The 18,297-nt window shown below is 42.6% G+C and overlaps 1 protein-coding gene across 3 annotated transcripts in view; it reads left to right on the top strand.

Moving 5' to 3' along the window:
* The window catches only part of MED12L (mediator complex subunit 12L), a 625,134-nt gene that overhangs the window by 378,557 nt on the left and 228,280 nt on the right, over positions 1 to 18,297 (top strand). For all 3 annotated transcript variants that reach the window (XM_074369503.1, XM_074369491.1, XM_074369496.1), the window contains 4 exons: positions 9,448 to 9,617; positions 12,187 to 12,297; positions 13,373 to 13,642; positions 17,448 to 17,597. In XM_074369503.1, coding sequence (XP_074225604.1) covers positions 9,448 to 9,617; positions 12,187 to 12,297; positions 13,373 to 13,642; positions 17,448 to 17,597 — 701 coding nt within the window. The remainder of the gene's footprint in view (positions 1 to 9,447; positions 9,618 to 12,186; positions 12,298 to 13,372; positions 13,643 to 17,447; positions 17,598 to 18,297) is intronic.

Below are 18,297 nucleotides of genomic sequence, written 5' to 3'. Positions count from 1 at the left end.
GAGGTAACTCTGGCTATCTGGTAAAAACCACTCTCCAAAAGAAGGGACAGGACCTGCTAGTACAGCTTTGGCCACTGCAGCTGTCCCTTTCCTCAGCATCTTTCATGTAAAGGTTGTAGCATCCATTGATGAACCAAGCCCCAAACTGTCATTTCCTTGAGAATGGCTAGATGCTGGCATTCTTCTGAAAATGGGCTTCCCCTCATCAACTGTGCCAAGCCATAGTTCTTTCTAAAAAAGGCTGAGTAAACGCCTTTGATTGTCAGTTTTCAGAATAAGAATTGCTGCAGTTGCATAGTTAGTTGTAATAAATGAGTTTTTTTCTTATTTAAAAAAATTATCTTTGGTCATTGTTAGGGCTCACGAATATTCAGTCATTCAGTATTTTACAACCATTTACACTCATGGTTCATTTTAGTGTTCAGATTGTCTCAGAGTTGGCCAGTGGAAGATGTTTCAAGCTCTTTTGTATCCTTTGACATGATACCATTTGACTTAGAGCACCTCCTTGCTTTTTGGCATCCAATGATGTCCCAGGCTCATCTTGTGTTTTTTCTGCCTCAGATCTGCAGTCAGCCATTTCTCTGTGGAACCTTACTTCTTTCTGGTGGGAAATGATATTTAGAAATCAAGATCTAGGTGCTGAAGTTTCTCATTGCTACCAGGATGTCATGGCATCTATGTCCTGCAGTGGATGGATGGTTATATGTATATCTGTGTGTGCAAGTGTGTGCACACATGTTGTGCATGCATATGGGAGTTTATATTCCTATTTCCAATTTATCTGTAACATCTCTAGTTAACATTAAAGAGTTTTATTAATTTCTTTGATTTTTATGTTTATCTCATATCTGTTACGTGGACAGTGAATGATTTCTGGTAGCAAGGACATGGTTACTTATTTGTTTTACCCTGCTAGAAACATAGACTAGCTTCAGAATTAAAATCTGCTATATGTTGGGAAGAAAGGAAATATGTAAGTACATAACGTCTTGGTGGGAAGTAAAAGAGAGCTGAATATTCTATCATAGTAGGAAGCCAATAGATAATGCTTAAAATCAGGAAGTACAACTGCAAATATGTTGCTTAGAGATAAAGAGGAAAACCAAAGGAACACAATGGATGAAAGAGTTGAAAATGCTTTCGCAGAATGGAAATTGGAGGGGAGGGGTTATGGACAGTGGGCTGCTATTTTCACAGGAAGTCACATCGAGCTATTGGACTCTAAGACATTGGCAAGTGTAACTTGGATGTGAAGAAAAAGTTCTAATCTCAGTCCCAAATTATTACTCTCTATTTTTGTCATTGTTGATACCTTTTCTGGAAGATACCTTGCTGTAAAAATGTGTTTTATGGAAAAGTTTTGAAGGAAGTTCAGGGAATGCATTAGAATTTCAGTTCTTCTTAGATAATATTATAAAGGCAAGTACTTGCTGCTTGGGCCTTAACAAAAATTGGAAGACTTTGAATCTTTTTCCAGATGTATAGCTGTTCAGTTAATTGGATGTGTAAAATTTACAAAGACTTAAAAATTGTGGTGGAAAACACATAAAATTTATCCTCTTAACCATTTAATGTGTATAGTACGGTGTCAACTATCTGCACATTGTTGTGCAACAGATCCCCGGAACTTTTTCATCTTTTAAAACAATCTCTATGCTCGTTGAATAAACTCCCCTCTCTCCCCTCCCCGAGGCTCTGTCAACCACCGTTGTTCTTTCCTGATTTATATAAACTTTTAAAAGTTCTCACCAAGTTTAATGTGCTGCAGTGTGACTCTGAATTCCACACTGTTGCCCTGTGGAAACATACTTCAGCTTTTTCTAAAGTAAAAGTGTCACAGTCTGTTCCATGGTAAGAGTGCCCGTGTGTGGCAGTGGTGTTTGTTGGTGTGTGCGTGCGTGTTTACAGTCGGTTAAATTTTTGATGAAATCAAAGTAATGTCTGCTTGTGATTGCTTTTGAATTTCTTGGAGAAATGCATTCAGAGAACTTCTTATATTTCTTTTGAATAAAGAGTGATTTAGGTTAAAAAAAATACATATTAAGATTCTCTGCATTGGAGTACATGCTGTAGAGAATTGTAACCAACTGGAGGCTGTGCTATCTGCCTTCAAGGGGGCTCCCTTAAAGGCATTTTTTTGGGAAACAAGATGTAGACCTAAAACATGGAGCAACAGTCAGTACATATAATTACCTGTGATCATACAGGAAAAGAGGGGGAGACTGGAGAAATTAGGAGAAGTTTTCTGAAAGAGCTAAATATGGGTGAACTACCTGGTCCTGAATTAAAACAACAGGTTAATGAAAACAAACACATTGAATTTAGCACCCCCCCACCCCTCTGGCTCTGTGTTCACATCTCTTTCGATGGCACCGTGCTCTGCTCAGCCACCTGCCCTCCTGGGAAATCTGGAAGCCGCCTGCCGCTCTCTTTTTCTCTCCACTATCAGGTTAGTGACAGATGCCACCTGACTCTCTTGTTCCCCCCTCAGTCACCTTCCCACTGGACTTTGCAGCCTCCTTTCAATTCGTCTCCCCCACAACTTCTGAGAGAGTCTTAATTTACATATCTTATCTCATCGTTCCTTAAAATCCTCCAGTGGCTTTGAATCATTTGTGGTAAAAAAGCAAACTCCACAGCTTGTCACTGCCTGGGCTACTGGTTATCAATGGCAGATTTCTGGACCCCACTCCAGACTTACCGGGTTGAAATCTCCAGTTGGAGCTAAATCTGTGTGTCTGATGTGCGCCCTCTGGTGATCATTTTGTGCACTAGTGTTTGAGGCCCCCCTGGCTGGGCCACCTGCCGGGCTTGCCTCAAGGATGACCCTCTCTCCTGTTGCCTCGCTGCTGTCTGCGTGGCCTGGGACATTACACACTGCTGCTTCTGTCTGTGGAACTCCTCTGTCCCTCCTTTCGAGACGTGGCTCGCACATCCTGTTGCTTCCACTCCTGTGTCCCATGGCTGGCAGAGCACTTACCTCGCTTCTGTCAGTGTCTGTGTCCCTGTGTCCCCCTACCTGGAGGATGAATCGCCTCACGTAGGGGCTGCTTTCTCCTCACCTTTGTAGCACCAGACCCCTGGAGAGCTTCTGGCTCATAGTAGGCATGTAATGCTTGCTGCCAAACACCCATAGTGTTTATTTTACCTTAAATTGTCACCTTGATTCCCAAGTAACAATACTTAGTGTCATCACAGTAAATAAAACCAGAGAGAAACGGCCAGTTAAAAAACAACATGGCAGAATGGCAGAATTATTCCCCCCGACAAAAACAGGTACCCAGTATTTGCCTCTCACTCAACACCAGCGTCTGTAGGAAATTCTGTTTAAGAGGAAAACTTTTCTAAAGCTTAAAAAAGATTTCAGTAATTGATGGCACCAGAGCACTTCCACTGAGTGCCAGCAGCCCGTCTCCCCCAGCCCTTTCCCCTACCTTCCAGCCAGAGGGCCTGAGTTCCCTGCCTGACCGTTCAGCAGGAAGCAGTGTTCCAGCCCCCAGCTGGCTCCCTGCTGGCCCCCGTCCCCTGCCCTGCGGCAGCCCTTTGACTTGGGCTGTTGTTGACCCCAGCAGCCAGCCTGCACACCACTGCTGCTTTCATCCCCAGGGTGAGCAGCGGCTGGCGCCTGAATGGGGGTTTCAGGTGTCCTGGGGGTCATTTTATAGAATGCAACTGATTATCTTTTTAAAGCTTTTTATTATGGATGTTTCAAACCTATACAGGGATAGGAGACTGTAACAAAGATTCTATCACTTACCACCTGGGTTTGACTGTTCACTCCTGGCCACGCTGGTTCCTGCCCCTGTTCCCTCCCTCCCCCACCCCCGCCCCCTCAAGGCCATGTCATGTCAGAGTGGGTGACTTTCTGTCCGTGTGGAGCAGTCTTTTCTTACACTTCATGATGATGAATTTTTATTGGCAGCAACGTATTTGGGGAAAACATTAAAAAATTGTATAATTGCTCTACTGAGATATAATTCACATTTTACAGTTCGTTTTAAGTGTGCTGTTCAGTAGTTTAGAATATGTTCGGAGTTGTGAGACCATCACTACATTGTAGAGTGTTCCTTGGAAGGAGTCTCGTACCCGTTAGCAGTCACTTCCCATTTCCCCTCAGTCCCCCTCAGCTCTATGGATTTGCCTATTCTGGACATTTCGTATAAGTGGAATCATAACATATGTGGCTCTCTGAAACAAGTTTCTTCCAGTTAGCGTAATGTTTTCAAGGTTCTTCCATGTAGTATTTACCAGTAGTTCATGACTTCTTAGGTCTGAATGGTTATTCCATTATAGGCATATGACACATTTTATTTACTTGTTCATCAGTTGACGGACATTTGGCTTGCTTTCACTTTTTGACTATTATGAATCATGCTGCTGCAAACATTTGTGTACAGATCTGTGTGTGGACGTGTGTTTTCACTTCTCTTGGGTGTGTAACTAGTTGTGAAATTGGTGAGTTAGATGATGACTCTATGTTCAACCTTTTGAGAAAATGCCAAACCGCTTTCCACAGTGGCTACACCCAGCAATGCGGGAAGGTTCTGATTTCCACAGATTATCACCAGAAGTTGTTATTATCTGTCTTTTTGTTTGTAACTGTCCCAGTGGTACCTTGCTGTGGTTTGGATTTGCACTCGCTGGTGGCTGACGATGTTGAGCATCTTTTCATGTGCTTATCATCCATTTGTTTATCTTTGGAGAAATGCCGACTCAGATCCTTTTCCCATTTGAAAAAATGGGTTGTCTTTTTATTACTGAGTTGTGATCATTCCTTATGTAGTCTGCATCCAAGTCAGATAAATGATTTGCGAATGTTTTCTCCCAATTTGTGAGTTGTCTTTTCACTTTGTTGATGGCACCCTTTGATCAAGAAAGCATTTTGACAACAGAAAACATGGGGAAAGTCTTTCAGTCATTTTATTGGGAGTTCAGAAATGGAGTGTGCAGTGCCTTACATAATGCTGACCGCCCTCCGCCCCCTAATCGGTCTGCACCAAAGTCAGGCTGTTTAAATCCTCCACACCCTGCAGTTTTGAGAAGCAGCCTGTTTCCACTGTGAAGAGGCAAGAACTATTTTACTGTAGTGGTGCAGCCTCAGGGAGCATGTTGAAAGATACAGGTTTCTCCATCAAGGAGCCTGTCATCTTTGACTTAAAGAGCTGATTCAAGTGGGTCACTTCAAAGATGTGCACTTTCGTCTGTGGACTTGGAGTTTTTTAAAAAAAATAATCTTTGTTTCATCTACTTTATGTAGGGTGTTGCCAGTGGTTTTGATACAGGGAAAGAATTTAGCCAGGAAAATAAGCCTTCACAAAATTAAAAGATATATACACACACACACACATATATATGGTGTCTGTATGCATAACATTTATATTTATACTTATATTTACTGGAAATTTATAAAAAGGATTGAATAAGTTCCATATTTGCTTGGAACTTTGTAGCACATTAGTTAACAGGTGCTTCTAGTTGCATTGATTGTAATAAAGACAGAATTATTAGGGAATTTAGCATTTTCCCTACTATGGTGTTTGAAACCTTCTAGGTATGCAGTGATGAGTTTAAACTAGAAAGCAAAGATGTTTGTATGAAGATCTGAGAAGCGGAATAATTGAGGAGGAACTTGATTTTAATAGTTTTATTTTGGGAGGACCTTATAGTGCATTGATTCAAGTCAGTACTTAGATCTTGAGTGTGTAAGGCATAGTTTTATGGGGATGCAAGAGATGGAGGAAGTTATAACACATCGATTGGAGAAGAGAGACACATCCCTGTTACGTGGTGGGCTGGTGTCCAGAGCCTGGAGAGGCTACATGTGAGATGTGACAGTTGAATTGGGCCCAGAAAAACTCCCACATGTGAACACGGATGAGTAGCTGAGGTGGAGCCTCGCAGACATGGGAGTCAGAGAGACAGCACCTTGAGCTGACAGCGTATGTAATGGTAGATAGTATTTGATTTTAATTCCCAGCTAAGGAGTTTGACCTTAATTCATTAAGGACTGCAGATCCATCGAAGGTTTTGGAACCATGAAATTGACATTGACTGATACGATAAATACTTGTCCAGACCAGCATGTCAGACCTTGCAGCTCCGCTGAGACAGAAGCAGGGTCTAACATCAGGGATAGTCAAGGTCTAACCTTTAGTTTCCTTTCTAAAAACTTTTCATGCCAATATTAATGATGGTAGTGACCACTTACTGATCCACTTCTGCACTGCGTGCGCTGGGCTAGGTAACTTATCCTTACAGTAGCTCTGACATCTGTGTGTTATGGATCCCTCTTGTTGAGATGAGGAAGTTGAGGTTTAGGAGGGTAGATGCCTTGCTCATCACTGAGTGCCAGGATTTGGACCCCGGGCCATCCTGTCCCAAAGTTCTTTCTGCCAGGAGCACTCAGTGTGGCCCTGCATTGCTTCCTGCTCTGTCACTTTGCCAGGACCCCCTCTCCATGAGCGTTGTTGCATTTGGGGTGCTCTGTGTTTGCCCCCAGGGTGTGTTCCTCCTCTCCTGAGCTCCCAGTTCTCTTATTAATACGGCAGATATTGCAGGCCCTGGGGGATCATCTTTTGATGTAACTTGGCACGTCTCTGTCCTCACCCGCAAAGTGTTTATTTTCATGTCCTGGAGTGGGGCATCTCACACCTGTCTGTGTGGTTCTGGTTTACCTGGGTGACCTTGTGTTATGCCTGCAGTGGCTGGATCTGTAAAACGGTGGGGTGAACGTCATGACCTCTGAAACCCCTTCCGTTTTGGGGGTGAGGCATTAACAGAGAAGAATAGTGGCCTTGGGATACTTGGATGACAGGGAAAACATTGTCCGAGGGACAGGCTGTACTTTTCAGCACTGACCCCCTCTCCACTCTCAGTAATGTTCGTGTTCACCAGCTGTCTGATGACCTGGCTCTGTGGACCTCAGTTCTGCTGGACCTCAACAAACTGGAGATGAGGCTGACTCCTCCAGGTTGCTTGATTCGACTTAGAGCTGCTCCGCTTTTGGAGCAGCCTCCTTGCTCACTTCCTGTGTCCTTTCTCCCTTTGAACCTCCCCACACCCCATGGTCTCTGTCCGTTCCTGTTGTCTTTTTATCTCCTGGAACCGGGTTCGCTCCAGACCCACTAAACCAGGATCTGGTGGAGTGGGCGAGGGGCTGGAGACAGTAGCATCGTGTAAGAGCTTCCCTGGCGCTTGCGTTTGCGGTCAGTCCGGGCTGAGGACCCCCACGGTCTGGCACTGCTGCCCTCGCTTCTCTCCTTTAACCTCCAGTCCTAACGAAGCATGAGAGGGGTCCGTGAATCCTAATAATTTTAAGGAGTGCATTACTAGTGCCATTTGTTATTTTCTGTTTTTAATTTTTGATGAAAGTATTGTATGCGTCCTAATTTTTTTGGGGGGAGGATTAGGATTGTTTGTTATTTATTTGTGTAATAGATTGAACCCAGGCCCTCGTGCATGCTAAGCACGTGCTCTGCCATTGGGCTGAACCCTCTGGTTCACACTAGACTGTCTGATGTCCCAGACCTCTGACTTGGTCTGATTTGATATGATAACTTCATGTCAGTTAAATACAGTTGAAGTTAAAATACACTACTAAGAGGTGTACAGTTGAATTTCATTTGAGTTTTAAAAAGAATTCAGATTGTGGGATGAAATACTCGGCATATTTTTAAAAAGATATGCGTATGTTTATGTAAACAGTCAAGCACACATAAAGACAAAAACTGAAAAGATATAAAAATATTTAATGATTATGAGGTTTTTTTTCTTCTCATATCTGCATTAGAAATTTTCTATAGTGAATGTTCTTCTGTATTAAAAAAAAAAAAGGCAATCTTGAAAAGAAAATACACTCTGGACAAAGTAGAGGGTGTGTGAATGTGTGTGTTATTTTTAGCTCTTGAGGCTAAAATACTCTGAGGGGATACTGAGAATAGTACCGTACAGAGAGTGAGTTAATAGCAAGGCTTGGCACACAAAAGCTAGGATTTGGATCCTCATTATTTTTGTTTTCGCTTATTATAGCTCAGCTAAACTCGTCTCATCTGCTGGTTGGCATTTGTTTTGTTGAACAAGTGACAGTCATGAGACTATTAGTCCATATCAGGGGCACCAGAAAATGATGACATTGGTAATTCATTGTTTTGTTTTTAGTGCGGCTGGAGTAATTTTAACAATGATATCTGTTATCGGTGATACTTTCTGAAGAACGATTACACCAGGAACAGAATGTTGACCTAGTATCTGTTCATCTGTTACATTGGCTTATTACTGGAGCAACGCATTGGAAACACATGTGTTTGAATTTCAATTGTAAATAAGACAGCATTAGAATAAGTGGTTTAGACCAAAACTTAGCAGTAGTTATCTCTGGGTACTGTTGTCAAGTAATTTTAACAGTACTTAAAAAATAAAAACAAGGTGCTCCATTTCTAACCGATATTTAGTTTCTACTCTTTTTTCAAAGTAGGTTCCTTTAAAAATAAGAAGGGAGGGGAACCTATCGCCAAAATAATGGGAAAACCGCATTGTGTGGTCATGTTTCTTCTGAAATGCTGTCTTGCTATCCTTGGGGAAATTTGACTGTGAACATGCAATTATTACATTTTTATCCACAAAATGGGCTGAAGTTGGTATCACATCCCTCATGGTTGCCAGAGGCAACACACTGATTTAATTTGTGCCCCTGTGGCGGATACCTTTGAATAATTTTAGTGATTTTGTTTTTACGTTGCCTTTTCAGTTTCCTTTTCAGTCTCCTGCCCTTTGCTGCTCACTGCTCTTGCTGATTGAGTTCTAAGCAGAGTAGAGTAATTGAGGGTCCAGACGGTTGTCCAAGAGGCGGCTGTTCTCCTGTCCCTGGCGGTGCCCAGGGGAGTGGAGTCGACATGCTGTCTGGGCCCAGCCTGCAGGGAATGCCAGTCCTGTTACAGATGGACAAAAACAGAACAAGTCTTAATTAGGCATGTTTGAACCCTGACATGGAGCCTGAAAAACAGACCCTAAGAAAGCTACATTTGGGGGGATTTTGAATTCTTTTGGAGTAGAATTGTGATTTTTGTGGAGTGCTCACCTCTACTGTTCTATTTCCCACTTGTGCCTCTGATATTTTTATTGTGCTATTAATTAACACAGAGGATCACCAGATAACACTACGAGTGTAGCCATCTCTTCTAGGCTAGGGGGTCACAGAGGCACAAGGGGAGAGCTGGCCAGCACCCCTGCTGGCCAAGTGGGGCAGGTGTCATTACTTAAGGGCTTTGTGGCAGGAGTGCCTTTCTGAACAATGCTTGCATATGTATGCCAAAGCCATTTTTGTGTAATAGATGTTTTATTTTATAAGTACATCCTTAAGGTAACCGGAAAGAGGGAGAGAAAGTTAGGTCTTACAATCATCCTGTCTGGAAATGGACTTTTGTTTGTTTGTTTGTTTACATGCAGAGTGGACACAAATTTCTACCAGGTATCTTCGAGAGCAGTTGGCCAAGATTTCCGACTTTTACCACATGGCTTCCAGCACAGGGGACGGCCCTGTCCCTGTGCCGCCAGATGTGGAGCAAGCTATGAAGCAGTGGGAGTATAACGAAAAGCTGGCATTTCACATGTTCCAGGTAACCCTCCCACGAAACGCAAGGCTGTTAGCATGCTTTTAAGAGGAGAAGAGATTCCTTATAGTTTGCTTTTTGCAAGGGGTTAAAATATATTCTTATATGGATGAATACATTCAAAAAAGCCACCTGACATTTCTCACATTGACTTATATTAAAGGTATAACACCTTTGCCCTGAGATGACAGCTTCCCGTTGTACATATTGATCACAATGCTTTCAATGATGTCAGCTTTTTAAATGTCTAATTGCTTTGTAATTATGCTATTAAATGTAATCCTCCTAAACCTTTTGTTTTGCAAAAATTAGAGATTTATTAAAAAATAATTTTGTGCATCCTGTCTTGTTGAGATCTCCTTTAGAGCTTCGTTATTCCAAAGAAAGGTCGTCTTAGTTTTGTTCACCTGCAGTTTAAAATGCAGTTGATCACATGTGAGAAAGTTTTGAAAACTGTCAAGCAGTATGGAATTTAAAAAATAAAAAAATAAAAAATGCCTTTGAGGGGAGGGGTACGGGCATGGAGGAATGAGTGACCGCTCATCCCGACACGCTGATATACATCATAGTGACCAGAAGAGGGCGCTTGTGCCATTATTTGCCTTGATCTTTTCTCCTGACAAGGAGGAAGGAAAAGTGTATTGAGCTGAAATTGCTGTCTTGATCAAAGAAGAAGGAAGTACAAAGGATGTGTGGTTACTAAATTGCCTCCTTAGAACTTTAATTATAATTTCCAGATGGTAAGCAACTTTTTCTTAGGGGTCGAAGTAGGAAAATGCCTGGTTCTTTAGGAAGTGGCATTGTTAGTTTTAAGTTGGTAAAAACCGTTCTTATGAATTCTAGTTCGATCTATCAGAGAACTGCTTTGGTCCTGCTCTGAGCTTTTATGACTTTTATAGAGCTGAGGATTTAGTCTGTGTCTCCGAAAAAGTGTCTCTCAGCATGCTTAATATCTTTGGAAGGATTACTTTGTGTATTAGGAACACTGAAATCAGTATCTCTTTTATATAGGAAGCAGGTCCTAAACTGATGAACCTAACTGGGATATTAATGTTAAAATTTTAAATTTCATTGTATTTTAATTCACCGTATACTGAAATGTGAAACTGCCTCTAGCATACACATGTGCAGACACGCATGTGCAGAAATCAAGGTGCAGGTTCATAACAAGCATCTTGAGGATGGACATTATGTAGTCATGGGAAGTTATGCTTACAAAGATTCTCTTTCTTTGGAACCTCTCATTCACAGTCTCTTATACCTTAATGCAAAGTTCCATTTTATTTATTTCTTAAAGTTTACTGGTCTGAAAATTTTAAATTGCAGTTTTCCTGTGGCTAGTCTTGTAACTCTTTTTTGACTGTAAGAGTTTAATTTATTTATTTTGAAGTACCATCAGTCACAATGTGGCAGTTTCTGGTGTACAGCACGATGTCCCAGTCATGCATAAACATACATATATTTGTTTTTGTATGCTTTTTCATTAGTAAGCGTTTTTAAAATTGGAAACTAGCAATAAGTAAATACTTTGACATCTTGTCCTATCAGTGTGGTGTCACTGTAATGTTTTAAACATAGAAACTAATTTATCAGTATATTTTTATACGAATCATCGATAATCATGGCAGTGGACCACTGGGGCTGCATAGTATAGGTCAAGTCGCTAGGAACAAAGTGGGACTTCATGTTAACTACTAACGTTGTTACTGGAATGACTAAAATTGTGAGTGTCTTTCCCAGAGAGCATAGCTCTTTATTTCTGTCTTGAAAATTCTTCTATCATGTGAATCATAATACAAAGCTATAATAAGACATAAATATGTATGCACATGGAATGTCATAAAGAATGTGTATTTATATGTATGGGTATATGAAGGCAGCAGATGAAAATGTTAACAGTGCTTATGTCAGGAGGGGCTGCACCAACCCTGGGGGGCATTTTAGAAGTTTGTGGGTGTGTTATTTTTTAGTGTAGCTATGTTGGAATATTTATACATCATTTTATTATCAGTTCCTTTCATTTCTTTATGTTACAGTTAGACCATTATATTCATTTTTAAGGTTATATTTATAGGTAGGTTATGGTATCTGAAATTCATTTTAGGAGAGAGAAGGAGGCTACTGGGGGGCACTGGATCTGATGGGATTTTCAGCCTCTTGTCAAGATGAAGGTGTGATGGTTGCTTTTTGTTCTTTATAGTTACCACCAGGGGCCAAGTTTCCTCCTGTGAGGGTGAGTTCCTGTTACCATGAAGTCTAGTTAGGCATGCCCTGGTGGTATGAAAGATTCTGAATTTTCTTTCTTGTGGGAATTAATTATCATCAATTTAGACTGAAACAGATAAGCAAAAACCAAAACCAAAGAAACCCTGGAAGCCAGCCGTACAGAATAACACTAGTTCTTCACTTTTTTTGAGACTTGGACTTTGATTAATGAAGCCATGTTTTACTACAACAACAACAACAAAGAATAGTAAAATTACACTTAAGCGTAAAAATAACAGTGCTCTTTTTTTAAAATTTTAGTTGGTTTTGCTTTAACATCATTAGCGTCCTTTTTCTTTGTTCATTTAAGGAAGGAATGCTAGAGAAACATGAATATTTGACGTGGATCTTGGACGTCTTAGAAAAGATCAGACCAATGGACGATGACCTTCTTAAACTCTTATTACCACTGATGCTGCAGGTACAGTACACGTAACTGTGAGCCAGTTGATTTTATGGGCAAGAACTGAGTCTGATAAGAATGACTAGGTAAGTAGAGGTGGAAGAGGACAGAATTTCTTGTTGAAATGGAAGGGAAAAAATGTCCTGATGCTACAGCACATGAAGTGATGAGGGGCTTCTCCTGAGGTCTAGCAGGCATTTGTATTGGCCGTGTTTGTAGCTTTCATCCACATGTCCTTTTCAAGTGTCCTCACACACAGTAATTTCCCCCACCCCTGAGCTGAGCAAACAGGTCTTTAAATACCGTCTCCTTGTTCACACAGGTTTCTGTGAAAACAAAACAATTCATCTCCTTCTAAGGATATAGAGGACCTTCTCCATTCTTTTGATATTCTTTGATCCACTGGGCATGGGAGCTTCCTATTTTCGTGATTGGTCTAAGATCTGTTAAAATTTAGGCTATCTGGATGAAACTTATTGAAAAAATAAAAATTTCTTGGAAAGGTAATTCATGCTTTTGATGATTCAAACCACATGAAAGAGGATCTGGTGAAAAGTAATTCTTTGTCACCCTAGTGCCTCCCAGAGACCACACCGTTCTGCTGCTGGTGTCCTGTGTCCTCCCTGAGGTGGCCTCTGCCTGTGCCGACCTCTGCAGTCAGTCACTCCTTCCAGACGTGCCTGTTGAGCCCTTGAGATGTGACAAGCACACACTGAGATGCGCTCTTAGTATAACCTGCACGCCAGGCTTCAGACTTAGTCCAGAAAAAAAGGAGCAAATAGTATCTCATGAATGCTTTCTGTGTTGATAGCATGTTGAAATGATAGCGTTCTTGATTTAGCTATATTGGGCTACATAAAATACATCATTCTTTTAATTTTGCCTGTTTTTTTTTTTTTTAATGGCTGCTAGAAAATTGAAAATCCCACCTGTGGCTTGCATTATATTTCTATTGGACGGCACTGGTCTAGACAGTACCTTTGAAGTTTGTTTTTGTTTTTGTTTTTTTAATGAAAAAAAAAGTCTGTATTGCAGTGGTTCTCTGACCGAGGAGCCTAAGACGTGGCTGAGTCTGGTGTCCTGTGCTTCTCAGTATTCAGATGAGTTTGTGCAGTCGGCCTACCTGTCTCGTCGTCTGGCCTACTTCTGTGCCCGGCGCCTCGCCCTGCTGCTGAGTGACAGCCCCACCCTCCTAGCCGCCCACTCGCCGCACATGATGGTAGGAGCGAACAGCTCGAGCATCGGGGCCCCCAGCCCCGGCCCCCCGGGCCCCGGCATGAGCCCCGTGCAGCTGGCCTTCTCAGACTTCCTCTCCTGTGCGCAGCACGGCCCCCTGGTTTACGGGCTCAGTTGTATGTTGCAGGTGAGTCCCTGGTCCTTCCCGTTCCGTGTTAAACACTCCGTGTAGGGAACAGCTGAGCTGGGAGCTGCATCTTCAACGTTCATGTCATGTCTCTAGTGGTTTCCTCATCCGAGTAATCTATAGATGGAAGTTTCATGGTTTATTTTTTTAAAACTCAATAAATATCTTTTATTAAAGAAAAAAAGGAATATTGTTAAGCACCAAAACTGTATGTTGTATTGAATGTACAAGAAGAGAAAGGTGATTGCAATACCTGGTGTACAAGTACTTAACTCTGAAGTCATGGGTGTTAGAAAGAAAAAACATGAAATACAAAGCAGTACAGTAATTACAGTGCAGAGAAGCTGCACTGAAGAGCAAAAGGCAGCAATCAGAACAGTTACTGGAGATTTCATAGTATTGTTCTGAATGTTTGCTTAGTTTTTTCAACTTTGTACTTTTAGTACTTCAGAATGTATTTTTTAATTAAATTTTATTTTTTTGTTGGGCGGAGGTAATTAGGTTTGTTGATTTATTTATTTATTTTTAATGGAGTTACTGGGGATTGAACCCAGGACCTCATACACACCAGGCACACACTCTACCAGTTGCCTATACCGCCCCCAATGCTTTAGAATGTTAATTGAGCATATTTAAGTATTGTAAATTTGCAAGAGTTGCCGTTTACATTACACTTCACCACACACTGTCCATTTAGTGTAACAGGTGTTAAAACCATCCTGAAAAGCCAAGCACAATGTGCTAGTGTTTTGCTTCTACCATTATAACGTTGCACAAAGCTAGTAAATTGGTTTGCCATTACAATTTTCATTTAACCAGAAAGGCTTAAAAAGTGTCAGTTTCATCTGCCCTAATGGGCTTTTATTCATGCAAAAGGATCTGTAGCCTTTGTTTCTTCATAAACTATATATTATGGTTTTACAGGTGGGGAAGTTTCAGGTTTTTTTGAAAATTTTATTTATTTTTTTGGTTGGGGGGAGGTAATTAGGTTTATTTATTTATTCTTGGAGGAAGTGCTGGGGATTGAACCCAGGACCTCATGCACGCTAAGCAAGCGCTCCACCACAGAGCTATGCACTACCCCCGCCGGAGGTTTCATGTTTTTATACCCTGTGTCAGGTCAAGGCGAGAGGAGATTTGCTGCTTCTGTCTAGAAGTAAGGATACCGTGGTGGTTCTTTATCAGGACTGTTAGGTAGTTCTGTGATTGAAAGTCGTTCAGGGAGCCCACAGAACAAGGCAGCTGTGTTCCTGTCCTTCCAGAGAGACGGCTTCTCCGTGCAGCAGCTGTGGCTTCCTCAGTCCACTGCTTGAGTTGGTTGCCTTCTTTCTCTGTTTCTTAAAAATCCAAATAGTTCACGAGGCTCTGTTCACCAGCCAGGCGTCATCGCTTGCGGGGTGCTTGAAAGTCCAAGAGCATGTGGGCCATGGGCTGATGCTGTCGGGCGTGAGGTGCAGCCCTGCCCTAGAGGAGCTCACGGGTGGTGTTCAGGTCACATTTCTTGGCTCTCAGTGCGGCCTGCTCTTTACAAAGGGGCTTTGGGACAGGGCTGGCCATGGAGACAGGGTCTCCACCATAGTGGAGTTTACTGGCTTGTCAGGAGCACAGACGCACTCATGATGAGCTGCTTCCACATCCTGTGACAAGGGGCTGGCGGAGCAATGCTTAGGGGGCTCAGCACGTTGAGAAGTGCAACTTCTAGTCCAACCTAGAATTCAGGGAGATTTTTCTGGAGAAAGCGGTCCTGACTAGTGCTTATAATATGGATTAAAAAAAAAAATGTGGTAGGAGTGTTCCTGGCAGGGGGAACAGCATGGAGAAAGGCCCAGAGGGTTGATCAGTCACCTGGTGGGCAGGTTGGTTTTAATGGAATATAAAGTATGAGACCTGTTGGCGATCAGGGCATAGAAGACCGCTGTGTGCCTTATGATTGGGGTAGGGGGTGTCACTGAAGGTGGTTTTGTGCAGGAAGTGACATGGTCAGTTGTGTGTTTTTGTTAGATTGTTCTGGCCACAGTAGAGAGAAGATCTTTGGGGGTGGGGAGGTCAGGGAGGGAGAGGCAAAGACAAGAAGGCGGCTGGCTTGAGCAACTTTGGGCTATTTTAGATGGTTTTATCCCTTGAGATCTGATCTCCACGTGGATACGTTCAAGAAGTGGTTCTGTGTCTGATTCTGAAGATGAGGGCTGACAACTGGCCAGATGTGTGGATTTGAGTCACTCAGGGCTGCTTGGCTGGTCAAGACCCTGAGATGGGGTGAGATTACCTAGAGAGTCAGTGTGAAGGCTGACCTATGAACCTGAGAGGCACCCGGGGTCAGAGTTTGTAGAGGGGATGTTCACAGAGATGCCCAGGAAAGGCTGGCCAGACTGGAGAGAGAAGAATGGGGGAGAGGGTTGTTAAAGAAACAAAGATGATGACCAAATATGCCAACTGATGAGGGATGCTGAGGGTAGGAGAGTATGTGTGTGTGGCTGGGGAGGGCTATGTGGGAACTCTGTGTTTTCTACTCAGTTCTGCTGTGGGCCTGAAACTGCTCTAAAAAAATAGTCTGTTAAAAAAAAAGAAAAAAACCCAAAGATGACCAGAATAATATTGTCATAATTTGGTTATAATCATATTAATGACATTCACTGCGCTCCAGGCACTGTTGTAAGCTGTGGCATGTATTGAGTCATTCAGTTCTCAGAACCACCCTATGAGATAGGAAATCAGTGTTATTCCTGTAACAGGAATAGTGAAATGGAGACACAGGTCACACTGCAAGTAAGTGACAGAGCTAGAATCCACACCCAGTCTGGATCCACAGTCCACACTCTTAACCACGGTGCCAAACTGCTCTGGGTAGCGCAGAAAGTCCCCAGGAGTTACTTGTGGGCAGAGCCCAGTGGACCGGGGACGTCTGGTAGGACGATGGCTGAAACTACTATTTGAGAATGTGGTGGCCACGGGTGATCCGCTGAGTGGTGGGCGAGGAGCCGTGTTAAGGTGCTGACATCACCTTGGGCTGGCTCCGTGTCTCCTCTGTGGCTCGTGTTTCTGTTGGGTACAGTCAGGGAATGACACTCCCTCCCTCACGGGGTTGTGATGCCTGAGTAAGACGGTCACAGACGGTGCTTCGTGCAGGCTGGTTGAGTGGACAGTATCTGCAGGGGCCTAAGTCGGGGAACACAGGTGACAGCCTGTAGGTCAGGTCCAGCCCACAAGCTCAGAATAGGTTTTACACATCAGTCAGTGATTAAAACGCAAAAGGAGACTGTGTGACAGGGACTCTCGGTGGCCTGAAAGGCTTGAATCGTTTACTGTCTGGCTTTTTATAGGAAAGTTTGACCCCCCGATGGCCCAGGGTTACTACCTGCCTAGCATTTGAGAGGCTACTTATCGCACCATTATTTGAGAGGAAAAAATTTTACTTTCTAGGTTTTTACAACCTAGAAATTATATATTCTAATTTTGTCTCATGTTTAAATTGCATTTAAAAACCTGTTTTAAGTGACAATTTTTAGGTGATGATTACAGCATTTTAGGAAGTTTCCTAGGCTTCCTGTGCTAGAATTTAGCATATAAATGATAATATTCCTTAATTTCTCAGTAGCTGTATTTCCTCCTGTTCAAGTTAATAATTCCATCTTAGTTTTATCTTATCACTGGAAAAGTTGAGAATGAATTAAGACATTCATATTTTAAACTCACCGGTAGGAAACAATAATTTAGTCAGGAAACCGGATGTCACTTTTTAATCCTCAAGCTTTCGTAATACTTTTCTCCTTCCTCTAAACATCTGGATTTTCTGCTCCATTTCCAGACTGTTACTCTCTGTTGCCCAAGTGCCTTGGTGTGGAATTACTCCACAAACGACAGTAAGAGCGCGAACCCAGGCTCGCCCCTCGATCTGCTGCAGGTGGCCCCCTCCTGCCTCCCCATGCCGGGTGGGAACACGGCCTTCAACCAGCAGGTAGACTTTCTGTTACGGTTTGATGGGTGTTTTCATTCTTGAGAGGTGTCCCGGCAGTGCAGGCCGAGCCTGGGTTTTAGCAGCCTCAGATCGTTGTCCCAGCCCTGCCCCCAGGTGGCCGGGGTCGGGGAGGTACGCAGCCTCTCTGAACTCACAGGTTCACCATGTCACTCCTTTTCTTCTCACCCCGGTGCCGGGCTGTTCTTGCAGGGTCCCCCCAGCCCACCCCCATGATAACTGTGGTGGCTCTAACCCGTGACCACGATACCCGAACTTAGTAGTCTATACATTAGTGTAGTAATGTGCCATAGAGGTAACAGCTACTGAATATCTAGACTATTATATGTTTTTTATTAGTGCTGGATTATTTGGTTCAAAGACTGAAGTAATTTGAACCACAGGATCATGGCTCATATTTAGAATAAGGGCTGTGTTTTGTTTTACCAAGCAATTTTCTTAAATTAATAAAACGTGTCCGGTTGCTTTCATACATAGAAGAAACGCTCAAAGATGATACTTTAGAACCTTCACCTTTCTGTATGATGTCCTAAAAATATTCCACTTGTAAAGTTTTTTTTTTTTTTTTTGCAAGCATTTATTTTTGAAAACCGGCATTGAGTCAGCACTTGTCAATTTTAAAATACACTTCTTGGGTGACAAGCTGGATTTCCCACAATGCAGTCAAGACCGTAGTTCACTG

Source organism: Camelus bactrianus, chromosome 1 (genome assembly GCF_048773025.1).
Source record: "Camelus bactrianus isolate YW-2024 breed Bactrian camel chromosome 1, ASM4877302v1, whole genome shotgun sequence".
Classification (NCBI taxonomy): Eukaryota; Metazoa; Chordata; class Mammalia; order Artiodactyla; family Camelidae; genus Camelus; species Camelus bactrianus.
This window is presented reverse-complemented; position numbering and strand designations above follow the sequence as displayed.